This window comes from Corythoichthys intestinalis, chromosome 4 (assembly GCF_030265065.1).
Source record: "Corythoichthys intestinalis isolate RoL2023-P3 chromosome 4, ASM3026506v1, whole genome shotgun sequence".
Taxonomy (NCBI): Eukaryota; Metazoa; Chordata; class Actinopteri; order Syngnathiformes; family Syngnathidae; genus Corythoichthys; species Corythoichthys intestinalis.
Genome location: NC_080398.1, coordinates 18296401 through 18309514, shown reverse-complemented (window position 1 = coordinate 18309514; position 13114 = coordinate 18296401). Strand labels below are relative to the sequence as shown.

The following is a 13114-nucleotide window of genomic DNA, read 5'->3' as shown; positions in this document are numbered from 1 at the left end:
TGTCACAATTATGATGGTCTTATGGCAGTCTTATGACGCCACTGTCAAATAAAGTGTTTCTCATTCGCCCAAATAAATCAGCAAATAAGCCGCACAGGACAATTAGCCGCAGGATCCAAAAGGAGGGGAAAAAGTATGGGTTTATAGTCTGAAAATTACGGTTATTCAAAATATCCTCCGAAATTTCAAGAAAAAGAAGTATTAAATAACTAAATATGTGTATTTTTCCGAGATCACAAATGCTTTCTAATTTGTTGTTTTTTATGAATTCAAATACCGTATTTTCGGACTATAAGTCGCATTTTTTTTTCATAGTTTGGCTGCGGGTGCGACCTATACTCCGGAGCGACTTATGTGTGAAATCATTAACCCATTATTATATCAGTTCATATGTTATTCTGGTGTTTTGGAGTAACACTGATGGTTTGGTAAACTTGTTAGCAAGTATATTTATCTGAATAACTCTTAATAGTTATGTAATGTTAACATACCGTCCACGTTCGCATTTGGTTGTTCATGCATCATGTAACATTATCGTACTGTACACTTATTCAGCATGTTCTCTATTGTATTTTTATTTTAAATTGCCTTTCAAGATCACATCTGTTCTATGTGTTGGATTTGATCAAGTACATTTCCCACCAAAATGTGACTTATACTCCGGTACGACTTATATGTTTTTTCCTCTTTGTTGGGCATTTTATGGCTGGTGCGACTTATAGTCCGAAAAATACGGTATATTTTGAAATTTTTACATACCCAAAATATTACAGAAGTCATTTCGGAGCATATCATCAGCTGGACCTTGATGTGATTTTTGTTGTTTTTACTGTATTGTTTAGTAATTTCTCGCCATTATGATACTTTATAGATTTTGGGGTTTTAATGTGTGATATTTCTGTCAAAACAGGTCCTTCAAAAGTCCAATCACCAGCAAGCGTATCATCAACATTATAGAGTTCATGACCTTCGAGGTGTACAAGTACGCAGTGCGTGGCTTGTACGAGAAGCACAAGTTTCTTTTTACTCTTCTCTTGACTTTGAAGATCGACATGCAATGTAGCAAGGTCAAGCATGAGGAGTTTCTCACACTAATTAAAGGTGAAAGACAAATATACGAGCTCATCACTTGGAATAATGTATAGTTATGTATTCTACTTCAGGTAAAAGTTGTTTTAAAGCTTGGGATTAAGTCGGGATGTAAAATTGATATAATTCAGTATTTGTATTGGCATAAACTCCTCAAAAGACATACTGTAGAATGTAAGTTACTCAACAGGCAGGTTAATATCCAGCATTATATTATTTTCGTATTATAATATATTACAGAAATACTTACTATTTACGATGCCAAAAGAAAATCAATTGAAAACCACTGAAGCGAAGCTCAAATCATAGAATGAAGAGACACTGACGAATATCGGTAAAGATATGTGTGTGTAATGTGTATTCATTAAACTTAAGCTTAAACGCCTTGGTCATCGCCAAATGCAGTTTTGTGTTCACATTGATCTTATGTCGCCAACAGTCAAAGTCGTGAAACCAAACCACATCCAGTTCATGTAACGTTAAAATAACGACATTATTGTAAAGAATTGGCTTGATGGGTTTTGTGTTTTCTGGGATGTCCCTAAATGCACTACATATTTGCCTGAAGTAAGAGAGGAAGTGGGGGAGGTGTTGGTGAGTTGTTTTTGTTTTGTTGGCGTCAGCTATGGCCTACAGTATTCGTGTTCTGTGTTTTCGGTTGCAAATAAGCCGTTGAAAACACTAACGCTCCAGCCATCTCTCAGCAATAATGGTATGTACTACAGGTGTGCGAAATTTCCGGTTCTTAGATTATTCGTGATTCGGCCGTGGAAGATTCGAGAATGATTCAAACATCCAAATTCCGATTATTGAAATATGAGATATATGATAAAGAAAAACTAAAACACAGTCAGAGCGGTCTTCGAGACGCAATGGGGAACGGACCGAGAGTAAACGTCATGCGCAACTCACGGCTCTGGCTCAACTCATGCTGCTAGATAAAAAAACAATAATACCTGACTGTGGCCGATAGCTTCTACAAACTACGCCCACATAATGCTACGGTAGCTATCACATGTATAAAGAACTAGATGCAAAATGACAGACTCTGAGGTGATAGCAGCACATGAATAGAAAACTAGATGCGAAATGACAGACTCGCCAGCATTAGTAAACAGCCACCATCTTAAAGCAGTTTACCTCTCTGGAAGGCTGTTGTAGCGAACCTTCCTAGCGAACCTAAATAACTTTTAATCTAAAATACTCCTAAATTGGCGAAATGTTGACTTGAATCTATCTTTAAATGATGAAACAGTTTTAAAACTTTCACATGTCGAAAGTAGACAGAAGGAAATTACGGGAGCAATTTTAACAACTTTAACAGTTGAATCACAACATTAAATTAATTGAATGTAGTTTAAAGCTGCTGATACAGAATGGGGACTTGAGTATTTTATTTACTGTTTTGAACTTGCTAACTTGATACTAAAATAGTAGTTTATTTAAGCCTGAGAGGATTTTTGTACTATTTTTTTAAACTAATGCACGAAACATTAAAAGCAGCTAATAGCTGGGGGAAGGGGTTGTGCATCAATAATTGATTTATAATTGAATCATAGCCTCTGAATCATAATCAAATCATTAGGTTCCCTAAGATTCCCACCCCGTGTAAATACTGCAACTCAATTTTTTATTCTAATATATTTATCTAATTTTGAAGAATTTTGACGTAAATTTCAACTTTAACAGTGAAATATGACTAACGCGGAAATTTCCTCACCAGAGTAGGAACAGAGCTTGTTCGTAACTCGAGTGCTTCCCGTATTGAAAAAAGCAGTGAAGCGATGTAGCAAATTATGAAGTGAAATGGAAGTACAAAACAACTGCCGTATAGATGCTGACCCTGCAGAGAACCATATTGTCAACATGAGCCAGCTTTTAACTGATAAAAGCAATAACTCTGAAAAGAGCCACAAGGTTCCTTGAAAAGGTGCAACTGAATTTGAAAATACATGGCTGTAGATTCAATGTATTTATGTTATATTAAGTGGCAGGCTATAGACATTTGAAACACTGGCACCAAAGCAAATTGCTCCTCAGTTTAGGAACAAAACAAAAACAGGCTCCGACAGTACCCTACATGCATGCATATCCATGATCTGCCAGTTTAGGCTTACTGACCAGTGACTCAGTATGAATTCATTTTTTCAATAAGGTGAAATTTGATCCACTTTGTCCCATTTGATAAAACAATGAGTTTTCAAAAAAACACTGCCAAGCAGTTGGATGTTTAGTAAGATGTATGCATGAACAACGTGTTTTTGGATGCTCATATAACAATAGATTAAGGAAGGTTGAAAATTAAACTATCTTGAGGGTATATTTTTGTGACTTTGTCTACCATCCAGGAGGTGCATCCCTGGACTTAAAAGCATGCCCTCCAAAACCAGCAAAATGGATACTTGACATGACCTGGCTCAACCTTGTGGCACTCAGCACACTGTGGGAGTTTTCGGATGTATTGGATCAGGTACAACACAAAAAACCCAATTCTAAAAATATTTTAATATATTTACTATTTTTTATCATTATTTATTATAATTAGGGCTGTCAAAATTATCGCGTTAACGGGCGGTAATTAATTTTTTAAATTAATCACGTTAAAATATTTGACGCAATAAACGCACATTCCCCGCTCAAACAGATCAAAATGACAGCAAAGTGCATTGTTGACTTGTTACTTGTGTTTTTTTGGAGTTTTGTCGCCTTCTGCTGGCGCTTGGGTGCGACTAATTTTATGGGCTTAAGCACCCATGAGCATTGTGTAATTATTGACATCAACAATGGCGGGCTACTAGTTTATTTTTTGATTGAAATTTTTTTTGGGAAAGTTTTGTTAAAACGAAAACATTAAGAGGGGTTTTAATATAAAATTTCTATAACTTGTACTAACATTTATCTTTTAAGAACTACAAGTCTTTCTATCCATGGATCGCTTTAACAGAATGTTAAAAATGTTAATGCCATCTTGATTTATTGTTATAATAAATAAATACAGTACTTATGTACCGTATGTCGAATGTATATATCCATCTTGTGTCTTATCTTTCCATTCCAACAATAATTTACAGAAAAATATGGCATAGATGGTTTGAATTGCGATTAATTACGATTAGTTAATTTTTAAGCTGTAATTATGTCGATTAAAAGTTGTAATCGTTTGACAGCTTCCTCTGTCCTCTCCAGAGAGAGAGAGAGAGAGAGAGAGAGAGAGAGAGAGAGAGAGAGAGAGAGAGAGAAAAAGAACCGTCAAAAACCATCCCACGCAACCCTAGAAAATTCCCACTTAAGGAAATTTAATTTATTTAGGAAATTTAAGGAAAATTTAAATGCTGTACCCCCATCCTCCCCAGTCATGTTGTACAGAGAAATTATTTTGTATCCAAAGTGATTATTTTGTCATTGTTTACTTGGAAAATTACTGCCTAGGTATCCTATCAAAATATGTTGCAGATTTGTGCAGCAAGGCTGATGTTCATTGTGTTCCCAAAATTCATCTGGACAATTCGTGACTTGTTTTAACTAGTGCACAGAATATATTTAACCATTTAATAGAAATTCAAGATAGCTTCCGTCTTTGATTTTATGCTAATTTCTGATCAATTGAACTTCATCAACCAAAACTAGAATATCTTTATGATGCTTAAATTAAGATTTGATTTGAAATTTTCCTCACAGATTGGTCGCAATGAAAAGCAGTGGAAGCTGTGGTTTGATAAAGAAGCACCAGAAGAGGAAAAGCTCCCAAATTCCTACGATCAGGCACTAGACTGTTTTAGGCGCCTGCTTCTTATTCGCAGCTGGTGTCCTGACCGAACTATCGCACAGGTAGGAAAAGACATATCAATAAACAAATTCATTCTTTTGTTACTTGAAACCAGCTAGCAGCGGTGTTTGCCAACACCTTCTCACAATGTCTGTTTTTTTTTTTCCCAGAAACAAAGCAAACAAAAACAATACAAACTAATATAAATATAAATAGTATAAATAGCAAAATTTAGCATTAGTCCCGCCCTAACAAATTTGTGAACCGGCATTTCTGAATTCTATTTGTTCAAATTGAAACCTGAATTATAGAGGGCAGGATTCTAAGTGGGCAGATAACAATTACATTGCAACACCAAGCAACTGAAACTTATTTGAGAGAAAACATGGGATGGGAACTGCGAAATTAAGGAGATAGTAACACAATGAAATGATAAATGAATATGAGAAAAAATATATACAAATTTACTTTAACCCTAACCCACTATAGAGTGCACCTGACTATTAGCCGCACAGCCCAAACTTCTCCGAATTTAGGAAAAGAAATCCATATACTGTATACGGTGAACCTGACTGCTACATGTGTCTATGTCTTAATATGAGATATTTATAGGGAGAGATGTTGCATGGAAACATTTAATTGATCAAAAATGAATTTATCAACCAAATTAACATCAACATGCTGAGTGCGTGCTCTACCTGCAGCGACTTAAGGCAATACTAGGTAACTTTTCAACCTTTATAAACAATTTTCGTTACATTTGTGATGATATGCCGACTGACAACTAGTTGAATGACACCTCTTTTATATCGTGAGAGGGTCTGTATCGCTTTCACCTTTGAGGAGGGTAGCAGGAACCCTGCCACACAAAAAAATACAAATGTGCTGATTGTTTTGCTGCATACGTCACTTCCCCTCAGTGTTGTTTTCGTCAACAATGACAATAATGAAAATTTTTGGTCAACGAGCATTTTTTTGGGTGCCATTTGTCGAGATGAAAATTCACCATAGTTTCCGTCATAAATTCACAATATGTGATATTTTCTTATTGTATGTGTAGTTAGAACACATTTGGCAGTGTTTGGTCGTGTCACTCATGTGACGTGCCCCCCACACCACACACACAAGCTTAAGCGTGTGCCCATTCCAGGCTCCTTTTGTTAAACGTGTCAGGTGCTGCTTGGTATGTTTTGTTTTCTTATCTTGACTATACCGTGATGTTTTAGCCTTTGAAGGTCTGTGCTGAGTGATCATCACATACTAAACTAGCTTGTAGCGTTAACACAGCGTTCGTTTTAGCATTAGCATTTAGCGTGGTGACTCGGTGTCTTCTAATCTCTTGGAAAACGTTTTACATACAATTCGTGTCATCCATGTGAGTTTAATTAATTGCAAATAATATGCTGTTTTCCTGCTGAGTGTGTATTATTATCATGAAAATGGTGATGTCCTCGTACACTGTTCAATTATGTGCTCGTCTGTCATGTTCATTCAAAATTGTTGGAAACTATTTATTTATTTATTTATTTATTTATTCACGGACTAAAACTTTCGGAATTTTCTAGACGATAACATTCTGAGAATTGTCGACTAAAACTAGACAAAATTTGTCTGATTTTTCGTTGACTAAAATTAGACGAAGACGAACACATTTTGAAATGACTAAAATATGACTAAAAAGTATTTTTATCCAAAAGACTAAGACAAAAATTAAAATGGCTGTCAAAACTAACACTGCTTCCCCCTCTCATTGTAAAGACAGAAGTCGATCTGAATGCTTTCACACAAATTCTGCAAAGATGACAGAGCAACAATAGAGACAAAAAGTTTAGTGCGAGGAGGGACAAAAAAAGGAAGCTCCCAGGGATAAAAGGATACTCAACAACACACATTTGCCAGGCTTTCACCCACTGACGTGATCCCCACCCAAACTCTTGAGTTTTTAGCCCCTATGAAGGCCGAGTTATGCTTCCGCGTCAGACGTGCGCCGTCAAGTAAAACTTGATTTACGACCCTCCGCCGTCTTGTTCCCTCTCAATTTTCTGACTTCGCGTCACGTCAACGTGGCGCAAATGGACTGTGATTGGTCCGCTCAGACTGTTGTTTCCGGTTCAGCGCGAAATCACCGCCATTGTTAAACATGATTTTGCTACACGCAAAATGGACCAAGCCGACAAGAGTATCAACGAAGAGCAAGTATGACAACTTCCACAATGTCTCGTCAAGACATTCTGAAGATTACCAAAAGGCAAGTAATTCATGGGAGGAGATTGCAAAAAATACGGAGCTGGAGGTCAGCCAGCGATTGAATAAAAAAAATGGAAGAACCACTGAGACAAGTATGTGTGTGTTTGGAATCGAATGGCTATATGACGCAGTCACCCAGTCGGCCAGAAACTGCCAAGTTTTTATCACTTTTTGTCGTATTTTTGGTTGGTGCACTTCATCATTTATTGTGTACATATGTTTGCTGTTAGTCTGTGACTTATTTACGTGTCACACTTCAAGTATATGAAGAATAAAGCACAGGTTTGGTGTCAAAAGAGTTGTTTTGATATTTAATTTTCAACAACAGACAGTTCACACTCGATACATCATCACTGATTGAGAGTGCCTCGGTGCTTTTATGATAACGTTAAGATCAAGGCTTCCATCGCTGTTTGAGAAGTTCCATAGCCGCCAGAAATCTGCTATGGCTTCCCACTGGCTGGTTGTCGGACTTGGCAAACAAATTGGGCTGGAGGACTTTGCAGACCTCGGACATAACGCTGGACGCAGTGCTTGACGCCAGTTTGAAGCTAGCCGCCACAGCTTACTGGTTTCCACCCAAGGCTAGAACTTTCTGTGCACCATTAAAAGTTGGACAGACCGCCTCGAAGCAGTCTTCTGCGTCGCCTGCGCCTCAACATTTGTATGATCAACATTTATTCAATGTTGATGCGCTCAAGATCCACATTCAAGCGTTCCATCTAGTGATGTTTTATTTTTTTTCTCCGTTCAACTAGAGGAAGTCAACAAGCATGCCCCAAAACCTTACAAACATAACGCCACACCCCACTAGAGGCTTGGCGGTGAATTACAGAGCAATGCGCTACCTCACCGCAGAACTATCGAATGCTCATTGACGCCGTAGTCACTTCGCCATCACCGCAACGCAGGAGAATAACTCAGGCGTAACACACTAAACCACACGGTTGCTAACCATCATATGCTATTGTTTAGCCACAACTGGATTCATTACCTTATTACTATTGATCCTTCACACAGCCGCTGGAAACAGAAATTTTGTGTAATCCATCTGCAGGCCACCGGGAGATCATTACGACACTGTGCGGGTGCGCGCTGGTCCTCATGAGAAACACAGGTCTTCCTTAAGGCAAAACACTACCCCTTTTGTCCACCGGCGTCGCTAAAATCGACCAAAACTGAAAAGTTACATAGTGTTGCTTTAATTGTAGGAGGAGCCACAAATTAACAAATCCCAATTGTCTTCTCTGAGGCAGTCTGAAAGTTAAAACACAAAACATTAAATCAAAATAAAGTTTTTTTTCTTAACAAGAAAAAAATAATCTTGCTTGAAAAACGCAATTATTTCTCCTCATTGTATTTAGGCCAGCTGAGAGGGCATGGAAAGCTCTCAGGGATTTTTTGTTTTATGTTTTTTACATATGTTTGTGGTGATATAAACCACACCTTGCTAGTGTGCTTATTAGAAATGTACATGCATGCTACATTATTTCCCTGTTCTAGGCTTTCCAGAAAGTAGGACATGCATCTAAGTATTTCATAAACAATTAGTCTTTCTGAGGCTAATGGACATTTACTTTTCTCTTAACAGATAGGTTTATTGCATGATGCTTTCAAGCCTGAAGTGCAGTTTTTGTTTCTGTGCAGCTGTCCTTGTCTGTCTGTTCCCTTATAGCAAGGTTTACTCCTGAATCAAAAGAAAGGAAAGAAAGACCTTCAACATTTCATTCAGTCACCCATTAAAATAACGCTGTCAGATGTTGCTTTTTATAAATAATTATCGCTACATTTCACTCTCATCACTTTGATCCTCTCTTGCAGGCCCGTAAATACATAATGGATGCAATGGGAGAGAAATATACTGAAGGGGCAGTTCTAGACTTGGAAAAGACTTGGGAGGAATCAGACTCTCGAACGCCTCTGATCTGTTTCCTGTCGATGGGTTCCGACCCAACAGACTCCATCATTGCTTTGGGAAAACGACTGAAGATAGAGACGCGATACGTCTCCATGGGACAAGGACAAGAGGTCCATGCCCGTAAACTTCTGCAGCAGAACATGGCTAATGTAAGTGACTGATTAGAGGTTGAGCTACGCCTTTTGTCTAAAAATGTATGTCTTTTAGCGTTTGGTCACATTTGATTATAAATTCTGAGCAAGTTACTAGAGGCAATATTCCTTGTTTTCAGGGTGGCTGGGCTTTACTCCAGAACTGCCACCTGGGTCTGGACTTCATGAATGAGCTCATGGACATAGTGACAGAGACAGACTTTGTCCATGATAGTTTCCGCTTGTGGATGACCACTGAAGTCCACAGACACTTCCCTATCACCCTTCTTCAAATGTCCATTAAGTTCACAAATGAGCCACCACAGGGCTTGAGAGCGGGGCTTAAAAGGACCTACGGAGGTATTCGTGGTTTGTTTTCAGTCACAACATGAATCATTAAAACCTGAGTAAAAATAACTCTTCAGGCATGAAGGGAATAACACTTAGCCGTATCAATAAAAGGTTCCCAAATATTGTAAAATGGTTGACAAGGTGTTTGTTTATTGAGGAAAAGAGTCAGAACATAAATACAAAACAATAACACTCACAAGGACCTACATGAAGGGAAAGCTCAACCTTGTTTTGTTGGGCAATATGTTGCCACTAACCCAGATACTTCTTTTGAGTTGAGGGCTGTTTTTAACATCCAGTAATTGTAGTGAACTCATTCACTCGCAGCCATTTTTCACAAAAAATCCCCTTCTTTTAACCAACACATAGTATTGTGTTCTCTAGCTACAATGAACACAGAACATACAAAAAGAAAGAGTCCCCCTCTTTCATCATAAACAAAATTGTGTTTTTACTCTTTTTTGTTCTTTAGTTATAGAATAGAAAGCCTTTATTGTCATTAAACAGTGTGCAATGACATTTGAGCAGTTGTGCATCATAAAGAACATTGTTTATTTGTATTCGGTAGTGAATGAGGTCATAAATACTGTATTTTTTTCAATTATTTTACATTTTGTTTTACTCTGTCTTATCCAATGCAGTTTTATTCTGATTGGAAGAAAAAATAATGATAAAAAAAAAAACAGATATATAGCGGTTTTGAGAGTGTAGAAACAGACAATTGCTAATTGCAATACATTTCACCAGGGAAACTATATATAAGCAGCATATTAACGCTACATCTACACTAGGACAGGTAATTTTCTCCAGGGTATAATGCCGACAATTTTTATACCTGTTCGCACTAAGTTGAAGGTGCGTTTAAGGCCCCCCCACTTCTGCAAGGTAGGGTTGCATTTGTGCAAACTACGCATGCGTAGAAAGGAGCAGCCTCATGTGTTACGTCATCACCCGCGCAGTTTACCTCAGAACCGGAAACGCGTTACTCGCCAGCGAGAAATTTCGAAATTACTACACCACCTCGACCAGGGATCAGGAACTCCATTTTGAGATTACTGCTTTTTTTGTAAACACAATTGAACGCATCACGCGGGAGCGAGAGTGAAGGGAGGGTCGCCGAGTTGTGATTGAAATAAATCTTCAGAAAACAACGAAAGCCTGACATCATTACTTGGGATGTTACAATCGAAGCTCAGTTGCGCTATCAGTGGCAGTGGCGACAGTTTTGACAGGCGGAAATGTCATCAAAAAGAAACTGATCTAGCAGCTGTGACTTGGGGTACCACGCAGTTTACTTCTCGGGGTTTTAATTTTATTCTACGCATTTTTATATACTCTCGTTTGATTGGCATTGAGTTGGAAGGGCCCAGCCCCGCAGATGGCTGATTGGAGACTTAATGCGGGAGACGAGCGCTGTAATAAAATGCTCATCTCCGTGTAATCAGCGATGGGAGGATCACAAATGGGCACTGAATTGCAACGTACAGTACATTTGAAGGTTCAAGAAAAATGTATGCATGATCAGTTCATCACTGCTCGTTCAAGTTGAGCGAGCCAGCCGGCCGGTACAACATTTGAAATTACGGGTTGGTGGAGAGGCAGATGCACTCATCAAAAGAGCCAGAAATGACTCGTGAAGACATAGTTTCCTGACACCTGTTCTACACTCTAGATCAGGGGTGTCCAAACTTTTTGCAAAGGGGCCAGATTTGGTGTGGAAAAAATGTGGGGGGCCGACCTTGGCTGACGTCCTTTACGTAGAACAATATATTTAAGGAAATTTTAGCAAGCCATTTTTTGTGTCACACTTGCTGTATTATTTTTTTAAATTAATAATTTCAACAATCTCGCAACTAGCCTTCGTGGTGTTCTCTTCTACTCTCGGGCTCATGCGAAATACTGCTGCTGTGAAATTAAACTAGCTTCAAGTTGCTTCAATTTCTCGCTGCGTATCATTCCTGTAATCTTGTTGTACATGTCAGCGTTTCTTGTTTGGTAATATCGCCTCACATTGAACTCTTTAAAAAATGTGACTGTCTCTTTGCAAATGAGGCAAGACACAGTTGTTGCCTATTTTAGTGAAGAAATAGTCCAATTTCCACCTATCCTTGAAGCGTCGGTCGTCGCAGTCAACTTTCTTTTTTTTTTTTGTTGATAGTCAACATTTTAGAAAATTGGAAGTAAGAGGTCACATGGGGTAATGTTGCTTAGAGTGCTTCTGCCTTTTAGTTGGTAAATGAGGAGCAGCATTTAGTGTGTAAGCTCATTCATATGCTGGTAGCAGTGGACCTGACCAATTTATTAAGTCTGTGTGCGGGCCAAACGATACTGATTTTATGACAGAGGCTGGGGGCTAGATGAAATTTGACCACGGGCTGCATTTGGCCCCCGGGCCGGACTTTGGACATGTCTGCTCTAGATGATGAACTGAAAACAATGACTGTGGATAAGAAAAGAGGAGCAGGAATGCCACCTCTTGATTGTCCGCCTCCATTGTTTACAAGCCCTTCATGCCACACAAAAAATGGCGATGGCAAGACGTCACTTCTTTAGTATCCAATTGTTGTTTGGACACACTAGTATAAATTAAGCTGCGGGTGATATTAGTTGGGTAACTTATCTGTGTAAGTTCTTGCACGGATAAGAGGCACATTTGTGTAGCCGACACGCCGTATAGTCTAACTAATTACATGTTTAAGGCCATGATCCGTCCTAGTATAGACGTAGCGTAAACCTTGACAATTGAACCTTAATCCAGTGTTTTGATAGCTCTTTCAAAGGATTTTCAATTTTTCATTTTTTTTAACCTGGCTTTGCCAAGCCAGAATAATTGCCTCAGTTCTGTGTTTGTGTTAATTTTAAATTATAAGGGTAAATCAGAATCTACAAAGTAAGGCACCAGAGACGTGGTTGTGCTAGGAATAAAGATTCACACATATTGATCTCAGTCCATTTTCTGCTTCGGCCTAAAATCGTTGCTAAGCATTAATATGGCAAAAATGAATTAAAATCTAAGCAGATCGATCCGTAGTTCATCATCGCGTAGGCAGTCAATAGCTTTAAATGATTGAAAAAGGAAGTCAATTATTATCATGTATATGCTTTTCCTGTTTCTCAAAACCTGTCCAAATTGTTTGGATGTGTCATCAGAACAAACTGTGCGAGGATAATGTGCAGATAAATTCATTAAATTTAATACCTGAACACTAACAGCACGAGAAGCTCTTGAAATTTTAAATAACCATTTGAGTGTATTTGGAGACGGAAAAATATAATTAATATGTATAAACCAGCTGGTTCTGCTTGCCTCAAGCTGGAAGGGAAACACAAGGGTCCAAGGGACATTCGAAAGATGTGGTGTGTAGAGTACTTACTTTCAGCACTTGAGCCCAGTGACTTTCAATTCATTATGAAAGTAGTAACAAAGCACATTTAGAATATATTGAACAAGAACGACGTAGAACACCAACGAAACAGTTCTATTTTTGAACTGTTTTGATTGCTGGAATTATAAATAATAAACCAATCTTATTTCCCAGTGAATTCTATTAGGACCAACTATTTCAAATCACTTCGTCTCATTTCATTCACATGAACCATGTTTGATATACT

General features: G+C 38.2%; 1 protein-coding gene across 11 annotated transcripts in view; it reads left to right on the top strand.

The window, feature by feature from the left end:
• The window catches only part of dnah5 (dynein, axonemal, heavy chain 5), a 173918-nt gene that overhangs the window by 115992 nt on the left and 44812 nt on the right, over positions 1-13114 (top strand). For all 11 annotated transcript variants that reach the window (XM_057835036.1, XM_057835035.1, XM_057835038.1 and 8 more), the window contains 5 exons: positions 911-1101; positions 3438-3559; positions 4768-4917; positions 8924-9169; positions 9292-9511. In XM_057835036.1, coding sequence (XP_057691019.1) covers positions 911-1101; positions 3438-3559; positions 4768-4917; positions 8924-9169; positions 9292-9511 — 929 coding nt within the window. The remainder of the gene's footprint in view (positions 1-910; positions 1102-3437; positions 3560-4767; positions 4918-8923; positions 9170-9291; positions 9512-13114) is intronic.